The following is a 20974-nucleotide window of genomic DNA, read 5'->3' as shown; positions in this document are numbered from 1 at the left end:
TAACCTCTCTACCTAGTCTCTCTCTCTTTCCTGTTTTGTAGGTGCTTCAGTATGAGACTGGCTTCCTGGTTTGTGCTGCTATTGGTGTTCTGTTCATCATACTTGTTCCCCTGGTGGGCTTGTTCTTCTGCTGCTGCCGCTGCTGTGAACATTGTGGGGGTTTCTTGTACCAGAAGCAGACAAAACACACTGGCTGCAGGAGGAAGGCATTTTTTGTGTCTGTCCTGGCTGTCACTACAATTCTTCTGTGAGTTTTGCACTTTTTGCAAGGCTTTTTTATTGCTGACTTACGATATGATTTTCCTAGTATTGTCTTATCGCAACAAAAAATTTTTGTAGACCTGCGTGAGGTAGGATGTTCAGGACACATCTTATTGTCAATATAGGCAAGATCACCAAGAACGTACATAGTATTATAAAACTGGGATATATCAAAAGACAATATAGGCTAAACTGCAACTCGTGAGAAGGGCAATTCACTTCAGGATCAGTATACACAATCCAAATCGATATGTTTTGTAAAGAGAGAGAGGAAATGTATTGAATCACATAGATGTACCAAGCCCAGAATCATGCTGTTCAGTATTAATGATCCTGAGTTTGGAAATACTATTAGGCAGAATGTGCTAGTTCCAAACCTTGTGCATCTTTCATTACACTTGCTTCCATCCTTTCCCAAATGGCTAGTGCAACACCATGCCACTTTGGGCTACATCTGATGCCTTACAAACAGATTTCTACTTGTGCAGCAGGGCTTCCCCTTCCTCTCTTCCCAATATTCTCCTCACCTGGTTTTTTCTAGAACAGTCTCCCTCTGAACTCATTTTAGGGACATATGAGAAATTGGGGGAGGGGGAGGAGGTAATGTTTGTTCCACCAGAGATCTTCATTGTACCCACGGATGGACAACATTGGATGAAACACTTAATTTTTAAAAAAATATGCACGACTCTGTAAGTTATTTCTGTTTTTGATCTGTAACATGATCTTCTTTTTGAAGGAAAATAAAAATCGGCTTCACTATAAAAAGCTGCCTTCCCACCTGAATAACATTCCCTCTGCTTTCTTCCTCCATTGCAGAGCTGGAGACATCTGTGCATATATCAACAACCAGCGTATATCCCAGACTGTAGGCAGAGGCTTCCTCACTTTGAACAGTACGATGCACAATTTGCACATCTACCTGGAATCTATTCCACAGGTATGTGGGCTATATAGTATTATACTTCTGCCACTTCTTCTTTTCCCCAGGTAGGGTGTCTTTTGCCACGTGTCCTGCTTCACACAAGACCATCTACATTGTTCCCAACTATTCAAGTATTCTTCCATCTTGCTTTGCTTGTTTTCTGCTCCAGCCTCCATCTGTCTTGTCCTGTTCTCCAATGAAGAACTTTTCCATTCTGCCATGATTTTCCAATCTACTTTCCATTTCTTATGGCCAAGGACCCTTGTACTGTTTGATCTGTGCTGGTGAGCTTATTTCTTCTATAGTAATTTTGTGAGGATCATGCCACAATGAACACACTTATCTTGACTAGTTTTAGAAATTCAGCAAACTCAGGCTGGGCTAATACTTGGATGAGAAAGCCAAATCCCTATTTGGGATCTCCAGATAGGACTGGAAAATAATTGCACCTGAAAACTAGCGATTTGCTGCTTTTCTGAATTGACAGTACTAGAGTAGGCAGATCAATGGCCTGACTTTCCCTCCAACTCTTTGTTCCTTCCTTCCTGACTTGATATAAGGCAGCCTCCTATATTCCTATTACAAACTATTCAGATACTGTCACTTGGAAAGTCAGAGTTTGATTCTATTAAAATCTGGACTGGAAGCTAATCAAAACAAGAATCCACAACATGGACAAAGGCCAGTGGCTTTTGTGGCACAAAGTAGAAGGGGTTGTGTACCAGGTGAATTTGGAGATTTTGATAGTCCATTAATATTAGCTATAGTTTTGTACTGACGTGTATTTTCATGCACCTGTTTCTTGTATTTCTATTGGTTTATTTATTTGATACGAATTTATTTATAGGTTGTGATATTAATGTGTTTGTACTTAAAATAAATAAATAAAGTTGTGTGGATATTTAGAAGAGCAACAAAGTATAATTTGGATTTTATAATTCTAGAAAGCAAAAAATGAAGCTGAGTTAGATTACTTTTTCCAGCAATATTGTTTTTATACCCCTTCTCCTTATAGATAACTTTCACACTAAGTGCTTGAACCCTACTTATTGTGACATAACTTCTGAGAGCTTAACTAGTCTCTAGGAAACCGTCAACCCGCCCAAAGGAGCCTGATTTCATAAAGATTTTTAAGCCTTTTGTTGTCTATAGGAACTGGAAGGAGTTGGTGTGAGTTGAATCTTTGTTTTATAATCAAATACAGTAGATGGCATTTATGAATACTACCTTTGATGCAATGGTCTGTTATGACTTCCTGCAAATATTTTAGTAGTGCAAACCTAAGCATACTAAGTCTTATGAATCATGGAGCTGATTTCCTATTTCCTGTATAATATCAGTAGAGAGCTATTGTGGTGTTGTGCTTTAAGCGTTGGACTACAATTCTGGAAGCCAGGGTTCTAATCCCTGCAAGGCTATGGAAATCCAATAGTAACCTTGGGTAAGTCACACGCTCTCAGCCTTAGGGGAAGGCAATGGCAAAACCTCTTCTGAACAAATCCTGCTAAGAAAACCCAATGATAGGTTCAACTTAGGGTTGTCACAAATTGGAAACAACTTCAAGGCATACAACAACAACAACCATTTCAGTAACTGGAACTAATTAAATGGTCATACTGTGAACTTCCAAGGTTCATGGAATCTTTTCTCAATAGGATCTATGTTACAATGGTCCGTGTGCACGTGTGCTTAAGTTCAATAACTAGATTCTTGTACTTTGTGTTAAAATTGTACAGTAGCATGTTGGGTAACATACTATATTCCTTACAGTTTTATAGCCATAACTATAATCACATTCACATCCATGAAGAAATGAATATATTTTATTGTTTCCCTTGTTCTCCACAGGAAATTGATATGATTATCAACACCAGCTCAGTACCATTGAATCAAGCAAACAACAGCTTGCTGAGTGAGTCTGTGCCACTGCTACAATCTAGGAGGCAGTATGCATATGTGTGTGTGCATGCATGGTGGGAAGCTGACTAAATATTGAGAATTGTTGGGAAGTGGGGGAGATAGTGTTGAATCTCTAGCAGAGTACAGGAATTCCTGCCGCCGCTGCCTTTTGACACCTTGCTTTCCCACTACTTGCTCTTTTGATGCTTTCAGATTACAGACAAGTTCCAAAAATAGGGTCAAGTCAGAGTGATGTGGGAAGATAATAGGTGTGGTAAAGCAAACAAAGCTGAAAATGAGCAAATGAGTACAGGCATGCAAAGTGAGGTGAAATCTAATAAAGTGAGTTAACCAAAAACTTGATTAGAAAAATCTAAAAAGAGTGAAGTGAAACATGGGATTCTAACTGACATTTGCAGCTGAAATTCCCAAATCAACTGAAATAATCTCATTGTTAGCCTATAGCAGGGGTCGGCAACCTCCGGCCCGCGGGCCGGATGCGGCCCACGGAGGCCTTCCGCCTGCCCCCAGCTGCTGTTGCCGCCGCCGCCGCCCGTAACGGCTTTTCGCTGCTCTGGGTGCCGCCATTTTGGGCGCCGCCATTTTTTCGCCCAAAATGGAGGCGAAATCTCGCGCAACCTTGCCACCATTTTGCCGCCCAAAATGGCGGCGGCCAGAGCGGCGAAAAGCCGCGATAGGCAGCTGTGGCGGCAGCGGCAGAGGGCCTTTAGGAGGCCCACTGCCGTCCCTGGGGGCCCCCAGGAGGGCTCCGAGGCGGCAGGGGGCCTCCGGGGGGCGCTGCCGTCCCTGGGGCCCTCCAGGAGTGCTCCGAGGGCGGCAGGGGGTCTCTGGGGGGCCAGCTGCCGTCCCCTGGGGCCCTCCAGGAGTGCTCCGAGGGCGGCAGGGGGGGCCTCCTGGGGGCCGCTGCCGTCCCTGGGGACCCTCCAGGAGGGCTCCGAGGGCGGCAGGGGGCCTCTGATGGGCCCTTTGCTATCCATGGGGCCCCCAGGAGGGCTCCGAGGTCGGCAGGGGGCCTCTGGGGGCCCGCTGCCATCCTGGGGCTCTCCAGGAGGGCTCCAAGGGGCAGCAGGGGGCCTCGTGGGGGGCCGCTGCCATCCCTGGGCCCTCCAGGAGGCTCCGAGGCGGGCAGGAGGCCTCTGGGGCCCGCTGCCGCCCCTGGGGGCCCTCCAGGAGCGCTCCCGAGGGTGGCAGGGGGCCTCCCGGGGGCACCGCTCCGTCCCTGGGGCCCTCCAGGAGGGGCCTCCGGGGGGCAGGGGGCCTCCTGGGGCCCGCTGCCGTCCCCTGGGGCCCTCCAGGAGGCTCCGAGGGCCAGCAGGGGGACTCTGGGGGGCCTGCTGCAGTCCCTGGGGCCCTCCAGGAGGGCTCCAGGGCGGCAGGGGGCCTCTGGGAGGCCCGCTGCAGTCCCTGGGGCCTCCAGGAGGGCTCCGAGGCAGCAGGGGGCTCTGGGGGCCTTTGCCATCCCTGGGCCCTCCAGGAGGCTCCGAGGGTGGCAGGAGGCTCTGAGGGCCTTTGCGTCCCTGGGCCCTCCAGGAGGGCTCCGGGGTGGCAGGGGCCTCTGGGGGCCCTTGCAGTCCCTGGGGCCATCCAGGAGGGCCCAAGGGTGGCAGGGGGCCTCTGGGGGCCGCTGCCATCCCTGGGGCCCTCAGTAGGGCTCCGGGCGGCAGGGGGCCTCTGGGGGGCCTTTGCCATCCCTGGGGCCCTCCAGGAGGGCTCCGACGGCGGCAGGGGGCCTCTGGGAGGCCCGGTGCCGTCGTTGGGGCCCTCCAGGGGGCCCTCCAGCGCGTCGGCGGCCCCCACCAGCTTTTTTTGCCGGTCTCTGACGGGGCCTGGGGCCCTCAGGGACCAGCAAAGATGGGGAGGCCTGTGCCCCCCGGAGGGTGGAAGCTCCACCCCCAGCATGCGGCCCGGAGGGTGGAAGCTCCACCCCCCGCACGTGGCCCCGCCCCGGAAAGTTGAAGCTCCACCCCTGGCTTCGGCCCCCCAGTCGCCTGAGGGACACCAACCCGGCCCCCGGCTCAAAAAGGTTGCCTACCCCTGGCCTATAGCATGTAACTATAGAGAAGGAGGTAGAAGTGAATGATTCAGACTGTGATCATAGCCTTCAAAGGTACTTTGAATTCCAGACCCTGAATCTTATCTGGAATTACAGACATGACCATACACTTTCTACACTATTGCCATTTGGGTCATCCATGACACTGTTGCTGGGTTCTGTTCCTACTGTGACAGGATGTTTATATGAAATGAGAACAATGTATTGTTAATCACCCCTGCATGGATCAAGTAGTTTTCGTTTAAGTCTTAACTCGCACGAAACTTGGTTCTGAAATTTGAGAATCTCCAAAAAAAGTGGAAAGTATTGCTGGATTACCTTGTTATGTTGGTCTTCTTTTTCTGCAGATATTGGGTCCAATCTGGGGAACAAGATCAAGACTCAGCTTGGGGGTCAAGCAAACAAAGCACTGGATGCAGTGGACCATCTTCTCAGAGGTACTGCAAAGGATTGTGGGTTTTAGAAGATTACTGAGATTTTGTATTTTTTTTTTTTTTATATTGGACTCTGCAGAGGTTTATTGAGGACTGAAAAAGAATGATTTGTTTGGCTTCACCTTGAGAGTGCTACAACAAAAAAGACTACTGTATTTCTTTTTCCAGAGCCCAAGTGAAGTGGTGGAGAGCTGCCAGTATCCTGTCTATTTAGATCTTTTAAAATATTTAATATATTTAAGGGGTAATTTTCCTGTATTAAAATTAGCCACAAAATGGGTGGGCAGTGCATATCTGGAAATTCCTCAGTCTTTCCCCCTGTCCTTTGCAGTGGTTGGTACTGTGGAACAGGAACTCAAGGAGGTCAACAAATCAGGGAGTCACTTGCAAATTCTGCAGAAGGAGCTGGACCGAAACTTGACCATTCTGGGGAACAATATCAACAAAACTTTGGATGACTGTGGTGTGCCTTGCCGGAATGTGTCAGTGCCAAACCTGAAGTCTGGGGCAAATCTTAGCATGGTAAAGTGGGGTTGGGAAGGCAGAGGGTTGTTTGGAAAGGCATGGTGGATTATTGGAGAATCTGAGTCTCATTTTCTAAAACTGGCCAGATTATTGGAAAGTACAGATATGGGGTGAATAAATAAAATAAGAACACACGGGGTTGGAGCAGCAGGGTGAGACTATTGGAACATGAAGCCAAAATTTGTCAGTTTGTAACTCAGTGGAGGACAGATTTCTACTCCACCATAGAATTATAGAGTTGGAAGGGGACCCATATGGCATCAGTCCAGCTAGAGTATTCCCAGTAGGTAGCCATCTAGCATCTTTTTGAAGATGTCCAGAGAAATAGACCCCACCGCCTCTATAGCTAATTGCTTCTTTTGCCAAATCATTCTTCTTACTGTCAAGAAGTTCTTTTAAATGTTAAATCAAAATCTGCCCTTCTGTAACTTAAAACCATTAGACCTGGTCTTAACCACTGGGGCAGCAGAGAACAAAACCTGCACCCTCTTCTCTGTGACAACCCTGTAGATATTTAAAGAGAGCAATCATGTCATCCCTCAGTCTTCTCTTCACCATACAGAATATACCCAACTCTCTCAACCTTTCTCCACATATTTTGTTCTCCATACCTCTATCATCACTGTTGCCCTTCTCTGAACCTGCTTCAATTTGTCTATATCCTTTCTAAAATGAGGTGCCCAGATCTGAACTTAATGTTCCAGATGAGTCTGACCAGTGCAGCATATAGTGGGACTATTACTTCCTTGTCTTAGAAACTACAGTTCTATTAATGCAGGTGAAAATATCATTTGTCATGTTTGCTGCAGGAAAGAAGTTTATGATCAACAATAACGCTTTTCACATGTATTGCTGCTAAACCTATCCTATGTAGATTTGGGTTTTGTGGCCTAAACATAGAATTTTGCATTTGTCTCTGTTGAATTTCATTCTGTTAATTCGAGTTCAATTTTCTAAGTTATGAAGGTCCTTTTTAATTCTGTTCCTAACTTCCAATGTGTTAGCTACCCCTGTCAGTTTTGTATCATATGCAAACTTGATAAGGATCCCCTCTAATCCATCATACGTCACTGAAAAAATACTGAAGAGTGTTATCCTCAGGCCAGAACCCTGCTACATTCACTTGAGACATACCTTCAGTTGGAAGTGCAGCTATTGATAATGACTTTTTGAGCATAGTTTTTCAACCAATTATGGATCTATCTGATAATGTTCCCATCTATTTCACATTTACTGGTAATTAGTTTGCCAAACAAATGATCATGGGTCTTTTTATCAAATGCTTAGCTAAAATTAAGATAAATAACATCTACATCATTCTCACCATCTACTAAACCACAAACATGGTGAATTCTCCATGACTTGATATGGACAGATGCCCTGTTTTGTTCCCATAGGTTCCTGATGTCAGCCATCCACTGCAGCTGATAAAAAATCTGACACGCTCAGATCCCAATGGCACTCTTACAGAGGTAAGATTCTCTCCTGTTTGTTCGTACTTTCTTAAATAAGCCATGAAGAGCCAACCCTTCTGAGGATCCTCTGCAAGTGGCAATATGCTAGGATAGCTTGACTAGGACCAGAACAGCAGGCATCATGTAAAGAACCACAAACTGAACCTAGAAATTTTAATCAAGACCTTGGCATTTAAAGTTCTTTGATGGGGAATCTCTTTCAGTCTGAGGACTGAATCCTGTTTCAGAGATGTCTTGTCTTAGGGGGTCACATTCTTGTGGTGGGAAGAGCAAAGACAAAATAGTGAGACTGGAACAATGTGGTTTATGTTAAAACTCTTACTGCCAATAACTAAGTCTTATGAGAGACATTTTAGCCTGTTAAAATGGAATGGGGTGGGGTGGGGGAACCCTATACAAAAGCTAGAAACCAGGACATGTGGGTGCCATGGGAAAGGGGTATAGCTGTCTAGGGAAGCCAAGAAGGCCAGCTTGGGACCCCAGAAGGTGTTTAAGATTTTGCACCCTTGCTTTAATTCATGTGCTCCCTCCTGTGATGTTTAAAGATATGGCTAGCCTGTTTAGCCTTTGGAAACAGTATATTTATCTTCTCCAGTCTGCCCCTTTACTCACAGCCTGGTGCCATATTATAATGCATGTGAATCTGAGAGTTCTGCTTTGTTTAGCTCTTTCTTGATCAATGTCTGTTTTGACCCTGGGTGTTCATATTGGCAGGCACGAAAAATCCTTGAGAATATTCCAGAAAAGGTCTCTGACCAAACAAAAACAGCTGTGTCTGGTAAGAAATGCTATCTTGTATCCTGTTTCTTAGGTAGTTGAGAAAAGTCTGTTCCTGGGGAAAACAGCATATATGAACATCATATATTCATTTCTATAATGGCCTCAAAGACTAGAAAGTTACTCACACTACACAATTACACACTACACAATTACAGTGCAATGATGCCACATTAACTACCATGTTAATATCCCATGGCTCCATTTCATTTTAGAGATGAGGTATTTAAAATTTACAGCCAGAGTTCTCCAGCACTTCCCTAAACTACAGACTACAGAATTCCACAGGATGCAGCCATTACTGTCAAAGTGAAATCACATGGAGCCAAACCGCAGTGGATAACAAGGACCCAGTGTAATTAAATAAAAAAGGATCAGCCAGGATTTAGATAGTGTGGCCAGTATTTGCAACCATCTCTCTCTTCAGACCAGGACATTGTGTGGCCCTGTAGTTTGGGGTGACCAAAGAGAGACTTGTAGGTGGCCCTTAGGACCCTGAAGTCCCCAAAGCCCCCAGGCTCCCTAATTTTAAAAAATTCTTTTTGGGCCTATTTTTGTGTGAATCTTTTTGCTGTTAGCAGCTTCAGAGCCATCAATACAGCCTGAAAATTTGGCTCTTTGTATCCCCTAATCCCCCCAGAGCTCCACCAATCTCTCTCTCTCTCTCTTTTAAAAAAGCCCCCAAAGAAAAAAGTCAAAAATGGTGGCTGGAAATGGTCTTGCATCAATTCAGGAGCATTTAAACAAATTGGTGTGCCTTGCTGGGTGGATTTAGTGGGGAATAGCCACCAACCCCTACATAGTTGCCCACCCCTGATCTAGCTATTGTTGCCTGCTAGGGATGCTGGAAGTTCCAGTTCAACTTCATATGGAAGGCTGTTTGAGTCCCACCCTGGTTGTAGACTGTCTCTTGTGTAATATAAGAAAGTGTCCTTTAAATGATAGGAGAGCATGGGCTCTGTTGACATGTGAGAAGAGTCAACTGGCATGGGCTCTGTTGAGATGTGAGAAAAGTTGTCCTTGAATGGTAGGTGAGATTGATGTCAGGTTATTGAGCTTAAAGTTCCATGAATGAGTGCCTTATGCTACACAGTGTGTTTTGATCCTTGCAGATGCACAGGAGAAATTACATTATGTTAAGCAGCAGATTGATGACATCCGTGGTAACTTTTCCATGCTGAACTTTCTGAAGAATATCTCTGACTTGATGAATGACATCATCAGGAAGGCGACTACCTATGAGCCTGAGATTGTCACCTATGATGGCTACAGGTAGGAATCAAAATCTGCTTGGAGTACTGTAGGTTGCACTATCCCATGATTAAATTCAATGCATGGTTGATCCATAGCATAGCAATTTTGGCTATCTTGAAGATGAAACTGATGTCATCTTAAATAGGCAGCAGTTCTAATGTTCTCTGAATAGGAGGTATAGAAAATGTATGGAAGCTGAAGTATATCTGGTTTGAAGGCCATTGATGTTTTCATGGTACAGTGTTACCCCGGGTTACGAAAATAATTCGTTCCGCCGCCGCTTTCGTAACCCGAAAGGCTTTCGCAAGCCAAAACCCCATAGGCGCTAATGGGGAAAAGCCGCGATTTGGTGCGAAAAAGCGCCGAAAAGCACCAAAATTTCTTTCGTAACCCGAAATAACCTTCGTAACCCGGAACAGTTTTTTTCAATTGGATTTTTTCGTAACCCGGAAATTTCATAAGGCGGCGCATTCGTATCCCGGGGTAACACTGTATACTAATATCTTGATGGGATACCATGTACATTCTATAAATGGGTAAGGATATAATTCTTGTATCCCTTCTTATTTAGTTGATTGATTCAGATAAAATTTGTTTTATCCCTCACAGTGCATCTTCCCCCACCTTACTTTTTGTTCATGCGTACAGGACTTGAATGTTTCTCATATATAGGGATTGTTTCCTCATGCCAATGTTTTGATTATGCCTTTTGCACATGGCAACAGATCACAGCTCTACTGTTAACAGGTTAATAGATATGTGACCCATTAACCACTTGGGGATGTTAACTTTTGAACCTTTCTTTTCCTTAGTTGTTGACTTCTGTTACGTGAATACTGGTCTAATTTCTCTCATTTCAGGTGGATTGTTGGTGTTGTCCTCTGCTGCTTGGTGCTTCTGATAATTGTACTTAATGTGTTTGGTCTGTTGTTTGGAGCTCTTGGGCTAGACCCACAGGAGATGCCTACTCAACGGAGCTGCCTCTCCAACTCTGGTGGACTCTTTCTCATGGCGTAAGAGCCCCTTTTCTTCCCTCTCAAGATGGATAGGAGCTACTTTCCAAATTCCCCTTGGTCCTCTTCTTGATGATGGCCAAAGGAACAAGAGTTTGCGTGCTGCTTTGTGTGCCTTCATGTTGCCTGTCGACTTATCGTGACCCCATGAATTTAATAGGGTTTTGTTAGGCAAAAAATACTCAGAGGTGATTTTGCCAGTTCCTCTGAAATATAGTCTACAGAACCTTATTTTTGATGGCTATCTCCCATCAAAGTACTAACCAGAGATGACCTGGCTTAACTTCCCAGATCAGAAAAGATCTGGTGCCTTTAATGTATTTAGGCTTTTGGAAAAGGAGTTTGCCTACTATAGTTTGGCACTCCCCCATGCTCTCCCCTTCTAAGAAGGGAAAGGAAAGCATTTTTTCCAAGATTGCATTACTTTCTCTCCCTCCCATAACCTAGGCAGGTAAAAGAAAACCAGGCTAGACATCTTTTCTTACCACTCAAATCACCATGCCAAAACTCCAAACAGCCTTGCTGTCCCATCTCAACCTTCTTATTCTCTCTTCGTTCTCTACTTGCTCTCCCATTTTGCTGAGCTGCACAGGTTCATTGGGAGAGCTATTTATACATTAATTTATTTAATTGTTATTGTGTGCCCTCAAGTCATTTCTACTTATGGTGACCCTAAGGAGAACCTATCATGGGGTTTTCATTTTATGAGAATTATAAATTTGAAAGGTTACAGGGGCAATACAGATTGCAAGTTACTTGTATAAGAATTCTGATGGTCATGTCTAGACTGTTAGGAGAATCCTAGAATTCTGAATGTGTCTCATCTTCCCTGACAGGAGCGTTGGGTTCTGCTTTATATTTGCATGGCTGCTGATGCTACTGGTTCTAGTGACATTTTTAATAGGGGGCAATACTTACACGCTGGTGTGTCGACCCTGGGCTAATGGACGTCTCCTTGAGGTAAATTGCTTGGCTTATTGTTGTATTCTTAAGGTGCAGCTATGCCCTATCAGAGACTGGGATGAGAGAATGGGGTAATCACATAGACCAAGGGAAGGCTATTTGTGTCTTAAATTCCAGCCTAGAATCCACACTGCAGCTCCTTTCTCCAACTTTTGTCAGTTGTCACTTTGGCCTAAAAGGTGCTAGAGTAAGCCTAAGGCAACTGGATGTTCTGTTTTACATGAATGTTCCTCTGGATCTGTGGGAGTACTAAATATTTTGGCTGTGATCATGTTGGCTGCTGTAACTATTCCACTATACTTTGCTGCCATAGATGCATTGACAGTATGGCTGCAGGTTGTGTAGTCACAATGCTGTATGTAGGCAAGACAAGAGTAACCTTTGATGATGGCTTTCTTTGCTGTTCAGCCACAGCTTTGCACCTTTCCAAAAAGCACTTTTGCTGGCATTAAAGGCTGTTATGTTAGTGTATGCTACTAACAGGGTTTGGCCATTGTTCTGAGTAGGTAAAGAAGGAATTTTATTAACAGCTATTTATCTTCTTCCAGTTCCTTGAAACACCAGACTTGTTCCCTGAATTAAATGTGTCAAAGCTCATGCAGCTGAATGTTCCAGATGTGACCCTCTCCAGCATGTACAAGTGAGTGCCAGGTTAACTAGCTGGTTTCCTCCTTGGCACACTACATGCTGTTACTTTGTCCCTCTGCTTCTCCCAAGAGCAAGGGGCACACATGAAGGAGGGGTGAAAGTTTCAAGGCTTAAAATGAAAAAAGCTAAGAAAGACACACATTGGGAATCCTATGTGTATAAGTGGGCAGAGATAACATCCTCTACTGACCAGTATGCAGTGTTGATGTGCTTCTCCCGATCCGGTCAAAGACCCAGTGAAAGTAACTCTGTCTGTGACCTACAGTGTCTCTTCTTCTTCAAGCTTTTATTTGCCAGCATGGTAACTGTATCTCCTAGTTGTGCTGTTACCTCTCTACAAGCCATTTCATCGAACTGTTGAGTGGAATATATTACTAGCAATTCCTTATTGTATGGGGGAAAATTAACTCCATTTATCTCAAAGGAAATAAAGAATCAGGCAGAGAGATTATTTAGATGTTGATGTTGTTCCTCAACTGATGTTTGGCACAGTGTAATGTGTCCTAGTTTCTTACCTCAACTTTTCTTCTTGAAGGAGCTGTGAAAACAATGCCTCCTTGTGGAATACTCTTCACTTGAATGAAGCAATATCTCTGGACGAGATCTTAAACATTAGCAAGGTCAGTGCCTAGGTTACCACAAGCCAAACTGAATTGCCTGCCTGCCTGCCTGCCTGCCATCCTTAGATAAGAAGTATGTCCTATATGAGGTATAGATATATGAGAACAGATAAGAGTTCGGGGTTCCTACTTTGAATTGTCTGAAACCTCATATAGGATGTACTTACACACCTCCTAGAGCCGTAATGGTGAACTATGGCACGTTTGTCACAGGTAGCATGCGACACCATTTTGCTTGGCACGGGCCAGGGAGAAGGAGGAACAGGCATGTGAGTGCCCATTCCTCCCCCCCCCCCGGGCATCTCCGAGGCACCTGAAAGCCAGAAAATGATGCTGGGGAGAAGGAGCCACAGGTGCACACCTCTGGCTCCTCCTCCCGTCCTTCAGCTGCCTCTCTGAGACAGCTAGAGGCTGTGAAAAGGGTGAGGGGAGGAGGAACGATTGGCATGCATCAGTTGCTCCTCCCCAGAGACCTTTCCTGGCCTCCAGAGGGAAGCTGGGGATCAGGAAAGGTCTGTTGGGAGGAGGACCGGGCACATGCCTACTCCTACTCCTCCCCACGGACCTTTGTGAGACAGCTGGAGGCCAAGGGAAGGGAAGGGCAGGAGGAGGAGGAGCAACAGGCATGCGCCTGTGCCCCTGCTCTCAGAGACAGCTGGAGGCCAGGGAAAGTGCAGGGGAGAAGTCTCGCCCCAGAAGCCCTGCCCCCGGAGGGCAGAAGCCCCACTCCGGGCATGCAGCCCCAAAAAGTTGTGCCATCACTGTCCTAGAGAAACGCACACTGGGCGTCTATATTATGCATTCTGAATCTGCTCACCTTGTGTCCCCCCCCCCCATTGCTCTGTCAGTACACAGATGATATTGATTCTGCCTTGAACAAAATAAATGTCAGCGTGGGCTCTACTGATTTCTTGAAGGATGATCAGAAACATCTCATGCAGGATCTGGGCAAAAAGAATGGACTACTGAAGCTGGACTTTGCTGATGCTCTGGCACAAGTGAGATGGAATTAAGAAAAATGGTTGCTGATGGATAGAAGGGTTTAGAAAATTGTCTTTCTAGAACAAAAACTGCCCAGTTATTTGTAAGAGATGCCTTGTCTGAAACAGAATCTTGGCATAACTTTTGTAGGCTTGGATGATGACTTGCCTCACAGTGATATCATGGGCACAATCTCATGTGTCTATAACATTAGTGCAGTGTCCACCCAAACAGAAAAAATAATGTGTGTTATTCATGAATGATATGAATTGCTATACTCCAGCAACTGTAGCTATGTACTGCCATTCAGCAGAAATTAGCTGACAATGGAAGGCTTGCTGGGTTAATGTTTTGTGGAATTTATTGGTGGATGTTTGTTCCATTATGGAGAAAATATTTATTTAATTTATAATTTATATCAATTTATATGCATAATGCCTTACACACCAGTGTTAGTATTGCAACCAAAATAAAGAAACAGTTGCACAGCAATGCATCAGGGAGCATTTAAGCTGCATGAGCTGCACTGAATTGTTCAGCTTTTGATTTGGTATAAATCTGTATCCTTATATTTACAGATAGTTTACTAAAACATGTATGTCATCTTACTGTTATAGTTGCCATTCAGAATAGTTTAACAGAATCCCATCAAACTATCAATACACACAGTAGTCTATGTTAGTAAATGCAATGGAAATTACAATTAGACAATTAGTTGTCGATAGGATAGTCTAACAAATCTATTTAGTTACCAAAAGACCAAATAAACAGGACAGGCTTTGTCTGATGCTTTAAGAGTAAAAACAAGGACAGTTTTGATTTCTCTTAGGAGGGAGTTCCAAAGTCAGAAAACACTTAATAGCCTAGAACCTCCTTTTATAGTCACTTGCCTAAGCTTTACTTGTGAGGGCATCTGATTACTATCAACACACTCGGTGGAAGGGGGAACTAAGTTGGGATGAGGATGAAGAATAGCATGCCTATGAATTTTTGGAGAAATTAATGAACTGAATTAGAAAGAACATTGTAAGAAAGATAACTAATATATTCTACCTCAGCTTCAGATGTTAGTCATTTCCATATCTCTTGTGTTCTCCAAGGAGCTGATTCCTATGTTTCTTCCCTGTCTCTTGTGCAGATCAACCAGAACATGACAAATCAAGACCTGTTTGCCTTGGCTGCTAAACTAGACACTCTGGCAACAGTGAGTGGATAGCCTCATTTCCTTTCAGTGCTCCTTCCCCTCAGTTCCCCATCTACAGGTGCCTTTGGTGATCCCACTAAGATGTAACATCTGAAGGGTGTGGGGTTTTGTGTATCTAACATGACAACTAAAGATGATAAATAATTTCATCCTGAATTACTTCCTGCAAATATACTCACCAAATAGGAGTGGGAGCAAGAGAGGCAGAGCAGAGGTGTTGGGGTGCTAGTATTCTGTAAGATGGAGACAGAGAGAACAATGTTTGAATTGGAGATGACGGTGTGGGTGGAATCGTGTGTGTGAGGGAGGAAGGAGGTGAAAGTATAGTGCACAGAGGCCAACTGAATGTGATTTCATGCTCAGTGCTGCATGTGTGTGTTTCAGTGTGACAGAGATAGAGTGTGTGCAAAAGACAGTATCTTTTGCAGTATCTCTTGACAGTGGTTGGGGTATACAATCTTTTCCAGCAAAGTCACAGTCCGAACATTAGTGCAAAACTGCGAAATCAGGCTGCTGAGGCGAGAAAGATCCAGGAATGGATGAATGATAATTTTCCTCCGGAAATTGTGAGTACTTCTTCCTTCAGTCTTCTTCATTTTGCTTGCCCAGGCCTGGCGATGTCTTGACTGAGGGCTCTTGGGTGGGTTCAATTTTTGTCCTTACATGTATGTATAACTCTGTGCAGTGCAATCTGTGGTAGAATTTTATATCTGAGAAGAAATTGTAGTGGTGAGATGGGGGGGGGGTTAAGGAGCAAGGAATAACTGTAGAAGAATTCACAGGAGTCCTAAGACCAGGAGGACCAGGAAGGAGAGTAGCAGCACCATCACTATTCTGCCCTCCCACAGTTACCAGTCAGCAGCTGCTCCACACGACTGTCAGTAACTGAGGTCTACAGTGACCTCTGAGCCCAGGCTTGTAGTTAGAGACAGATGTTAAAAATTAACTCCACATTTGAAGATCATATACAGTAATTCCTGGACTCCTTTCTCCCCATTTTGATTCTTTGGAGACTTGTTTTAAGAAACATTACTTTGCTTTCTCCCTCATTTCCCCCTTTCTTAAATCCAATTCTTGATTTTATATCCCAAAAAGTTGCTCCCCATTTCCTTCAGCCCTCTCCATTTCAGTGAACAGGGGTCCTGATGTGTTGGAGACACCACTCACTCCTGGGATGTATGCATATGCCAACATTTTCTAGCTTCCTCCATCCCAATACTTTATGAATCTAGGCCCCATGGTTCCCACCACATCACAGAGCTTCTGGTAGGCTAAGAGGGGTTACATGAGTATGATACAGTGTATCCTTCTGCCCTACTTTTTCCAAATTCACCTTATTGTGTTCTGTGGTAAGGATTGTTCCTAATTATTTTTCTTTGCCCTTAGCATGTCCTGAATAGCAGCATCCGGAGCTTGCAGAAATCTCTGCCTCAGATTCCAGTAAGCAGCTCAGGGTTGGGTGGAGGAGAAACCTGGGGGGTTGGTTTCTATGCATCTAACAGCTTCTTTGAAGGACACCGTGCTAGATATTTGAGGAACGGAAAAGTACCAAACAGTAGACAACCTATCCAGGCTGGCCAGTTGACAGATATTTCTTATTGACTCTAGAGGGGTGAAGTATTATCACTCCTAAGTAATCTAAGAGAGATTGACAAGAATTGGTGAGTAAGCTGTGTAAGAGAATGTTAAATCTGATGTCAGGGCTTGTATGTTTACTGCTAACTTTTTATATTTACATATTTTAATAATTATATGCTTCAGTCCCCGAAGCCCTCTCATGTTTAATATTCCTTTAGCATACTGAGGGGACTTTATCTTAATTTATCAACACTGCTCCATTATTCCTTATGTGTGATATAAACAAAGTAAGAAGATCTTTGGAGGGAGCTCCCCAGTTTTGCATGGAAAGTGATGACTGAGGAGGGCAGGCCTTGTGATTGCCTTTAACAAGTAAAGTTGACAATACTGTATTCTGCTAGGACCTGGTGAATTCTACATTGTTAGAAGTAGAAGCAGCTCAAGAATTCATGAGGAAGAAGACAGGAGAAATTATCAAGAATGTAAGTCCTCATCATTGACCCTATTCCTGGTGTGGGGATGGGCATACACTGTGGGTATCCCAGGTATCACTTTATCCCTTTCCACACAATGTCAAGACTAATCTTCAGTACTCCTACACAGTTCCAGGGCTGATGTTATGGGCATGGAAATACAGTGGAAATAAGGACAAGCAGAAGATTATTAAAATGCAGGCAGTTCTTTGATAAAGGCTATTAATTAGGATATCTATACATTATTTCCCATATCAGAGGCAGTCTGCGTTTGTATATCAGTTGCTGGAGGATTTGAGATGGATTGCACAGTTAGGATTCTCACATGCAACTCTTGGCCACTGTGAGTGTTAGACTAGATGGGTCTTTGGCCTGATCCAACATGGTTCTTCTTACATTATTGTAACAGTGATGGTGATAGGTCAAAGGCACTGTGAAGGTTGGTTATGTGTTCCACAGCTTAATCATACAGGGAAAAACCTTGCCTTTCCTCTCAGTCTTCCAGTTTTGGTAAAGCCTTATATCCATTCCTTTTCCTGAGGCTGTACATGGCGTTTATACATGACAACATAGGCCCATCAATGAAGCCCCTTCTCTGGATTTCGAAAGAGTTATCCTGTCCTTTCACCTCCTTTCTCTTCTCTCCTTATACTTAGGCAACCATGACCTTTGTGAATTCTGTACTGAGTTACTTCGAGTTGTATATGGACTGGGTCAAGAGCAACGTAAGTCTTGCAAACTGCTGTTGCTAGAAAATGGGCTTAATCCTTGGTGAAAGCAAATGGTTTCTTCTGGCTATCAGCATTCAGACACTTACCCAATCATATGCCAATTAGTTTCTGGGCAAAGCATAAACCTGGAGCCAGGTTACCTATAAGATACAGTGGACCCTTGGTATCCACTGGAGTGTGGTTCTAGGACCTCCTGTGGATATCAAAATTCATTGATTAAATACAATGGCATAGCAAAATTGTGTCCCTTATATAAAATGGCAAAATCAATGCTTGCTGTTTGGAAATTATAATTTGTTTTTAATTCAAGCCATAGATGCTCGAATCCGTGGATAAAGATTCCATGGAGGGCCAACTGTAACCTGCTGTGTAAACTCAGATCCTCTGGAAGACATCTACTTCAGTCTGCCAAAACTAGGCTGTTACACAGAGGTCATTTTTTTTAGCTACTCTTAGTTTGTGGAATGACCTGCCAGAAGATTTGTCAGCTCAAAACACTCTCCATATTTAAATCAGCACTAAAGACTAGCCTCTTCTGGCAGGCCTATCCAGATTATTTTAAATTATGGTTTTTAATGTATTTATTGATAGATTTTAATATTATTGGTTTTATACGCTCTTTTAATTGATGTTATATATTATCTGTTCTTGTTTCCCACCTCAATCCGGAGGAGGAGGAGGTGGGTAAGAAATCATTATCAACTCAGTTCAGAGAGAAAATTTGTAGAGACAGTGAGGTACAGTGGTTTGAGCATTGAACTATCACTCCAGAAACCAGGGTTCAAATTCTTTCTTGGCAATAGAAACTCACTGGATGACTTTGGTCAAGTCACTCTCTCAGCCTCAGAGGAAGGCAAATCCCATGTAAACAAATCTCAGCCAGAAAACCCTTTGATAAGTTCACTTTAGGCTTGTTGCAAATTGGAAACGACTTGAAGGCACACAACAAAGTATGCTTAGCCCAGTTGACCATTAATTTATTGATTGTAATAGCTATAATAAATTTCATATTCACACAGATAGACCACTTTGCATCCATGCACTGCACCCACAGTTGGCTTTGGATTGGTCCTCTGTGTTGAACATGTACTGAACTGTGTACCTGGTTCCATTGTGGAAAATTTCTGGATGTTAGGGGTTCAGAGTTGGGACAATTCCTATCATGATGAGAGAGGTCTGTTTAGCTGGGGTAGTAATACTTACAAAGACAATATTGTGAGATGGCTCTTATCCAGGTGAGCATGGAACTGAGTTCTTGTTTCTGGTAGCCATGATGTTTCTTCATCTTCTTTGCTGGCAGATAAAAGAGAAAGTAGGTTGCTGTGGCCCTGCAGCCTGGACAGTGGATAGTATGAACACCATTTTCTGTGATTACATTGTTGATTCTCTGGTAAGGAAACCAATAAGAGGATAGAACAGAATGCCCCATTCATTGCAACTGGGACTTGGGATTGATAGGTGCCTTGTGTCAGCATGGATAAGGGGCAGCATAGTCATCTCAGGGTATGAGAGAAAACTATAGGTGGGGAATCCATAGACGTTGTAGCTGTTCATTATGGCTTTTGGGTGGGGGAAATTGGAGAGAAGTTGGAGAGGCATGTGTAAATGGGCACAGGGTAGGGATCCTTAGATGTATGGGAGGGCAAACTATAGAAAAAAATTGGAAGCTTATAGGGCATAGGTAGACAGTAGCTGATTCTCCCCCTCTAATGATGCTTCTTTCAGGGGCATATCTAATCTCAACCAGTGAGGGTGGAGGTGGCACTGAGGCTGTTGAAAAACCTTTCCTGTAACATTGACAACCTTTCTCTCTTCGGTTTCCAGAATGCCTTCTGGTTCAGTCTTGGTTGGTGCACCGTATTTCTCCTGCCAAACATCATCTTGGCTGTGAAGCTTGCCAAGTTTTACCGCAGGATGTACATGGATGATTTCTATGTGTAAGCATGGCTCATAATTGCTATCGGTTATTTTCTCTGTTTCCATTGAAGAAATATTTTTCCTATTTTTATTCTCCACTGACTATAGTTTATACACCCCTTAAGGGACACAGGGATAAGCCCCCTGCAAGATGGTGCCATTTTGTTGTAGCATGACTCCACCTGTGGGGCTGTTGCCATAGTGTATAGTAAAATCAAAATGTTTGAAAAAATGCTAATGAAAAGTCAAGTACTTGAAAGTCTCATGTTCCTAATCCCCTTAGTATTAATGCAGGGACCTTGTTTTCATTTCATATTGGATGCTAGTTATCTTGATCAGGAGGAAACAACATCCACCCTAGTTTTGCTTCTATTCAGTTTATATCATTTTGATTTCTACTGGGCAATTAAAAGCAAAAAGCAAGCCATGATCCTAGGCATGCACTACAGCCTTGGCAAACTCAAGAAATATTTATTTTTCTGACTAGAGAGGATTTTTTATATGAAATGAGATGGCCTAGTCTTATCCTAACTTTTAACCCGTGAGATGGCCTAGTCCTATCCTAACCTTTAACCAGTGAGATGGCAGAGTCCTATCCCAACCTTTAAAGATGGAAGTTTAAAAGCTAAATTTCCTTGCAGCCAGTTTACCTCTGTGATGCCAGTGACAGACCAGGATTACTCATGTACCAGACTCACCATATATAGGAAAGACAGGAATAATGTGGCCATCTAAATAATTTTTAACTACAGCTCCCATCAGCCCTTACCAGCATTGCCAATTGTGAGAAAACGGAGTGTTGCACACCAACATATAAATGCTCTCTATCCCTAATATAAACTGAGTGAGTACAGATGTACTTCTCTGCAGTTCATCAGGCAGTCAAGATTGAATGGTTACAATCCACTGTTGTAAGATTACATTGTCCTACCATGATAATCAATTGGGGGTATCAGTGTATTTTGCCATCCTTGCTGGGCTGGGGACAAAGAGCTTATCCTGCTTTGTGCAAGCTGTCTGATACTTTCCCTTTCTCCTTGTAGGGATGATGCTACAGAAACCATGGAGCTGTAAGTATTTTTCCATATCACCTGTCCATCATTGCTATATTGCACTGATGTTGCAGAACTTAAGACTAAAGAAATGGTCATTTATTTATCTGGGGGTAAACTGAAGGAGAGCCACTGCTGGGGAATGATGTTGAAGAAGCATCAAAGCCATT

At 43.8% G+C, this 20974-nt stretch overlaps 1 protein-coding gene across 1 annotated transcript in view; it reads left to right on the top strand.

Moving 5' to 3' along the window:
* Positions 1-20974, top strand: part of LOC121925938 (prominin-1-A-like) — a 30014-nt gene that overhangs the window by 6531 nt on the left and 2509 nt on the right. The window contains exons 3-23 of the mRNA XM_042458502.1: positions 42-247; positions 1081-1201; positions 3035-3098; positions 5507-5596; positions 5925-6115; positions 7516-7590; positions 8308-8371; positions 9483-9642; positions 10485-10637; positions 11474-11597; positions 12149-12240; positions 12784-12868; positions 13717-13866; positions 14988-15053; positions 15521-15619; positions 16440-16493; positions 17033-17113; positions 17761-17829; positions 19136-19225; positions 19660-19772; positions 20796-20822. Coding sequence (XP_042314436.1) covers positions 42-247; positions 1081-1201; positions 3035-3098; positions 5507-5596; positions 5925-6115; positions 7516-7590; positions 8308-8371; positions 9483-9642; positions 10485-10637; positions 11474-11597; positions 12149-12240; positions 12784-12868; positions 13717-13866; positions 14988-15053; positions 15521-15619; positions 16440-16493; positions 17033-17113; positions 17761-17829; positions 19136-19225; positions 19660-19772; positions 20796-20822 — 2174 coding nt within the window. The remainder of the gene's footprint in view (positions 1-41; positions 248-1080; positions 1202-3034; positions 3099-5506; positions 5597-5924; positions 6116-7515; positions 7591-8307; positions 8372-9482; positions 9643-10484; positions 10638-11473; positions 11598-12148; positions 12241-12783; positions 12869-13716; positions 13867-14987; positions 15054-15520; positions 15620-16439; positions 16494-17032; positions 17114-17760; positions 17830-19135; positions 19226-19659; positions 19773-20795; positions 20823-20974) is intronic.

Source organism: Sceloporus undulatus, chromosome 3 (genome assembly GCF_019175285.1).
Source record: "Sceloporus undulatus isolate JIND9_A2432 ecotype Alabama chromosome 3, SceUnd_v1.1, whole genome shotgun sequence".
NCBI lineage: Eukaryota > Metazoa > Chordata > Lepidosauria > Squamata > Phrynosomatidae > Sceloporus > Sceloporus undulatus.
This window is presented reverse-complemented; position numbering and strand designations above follow the sequence as displayed.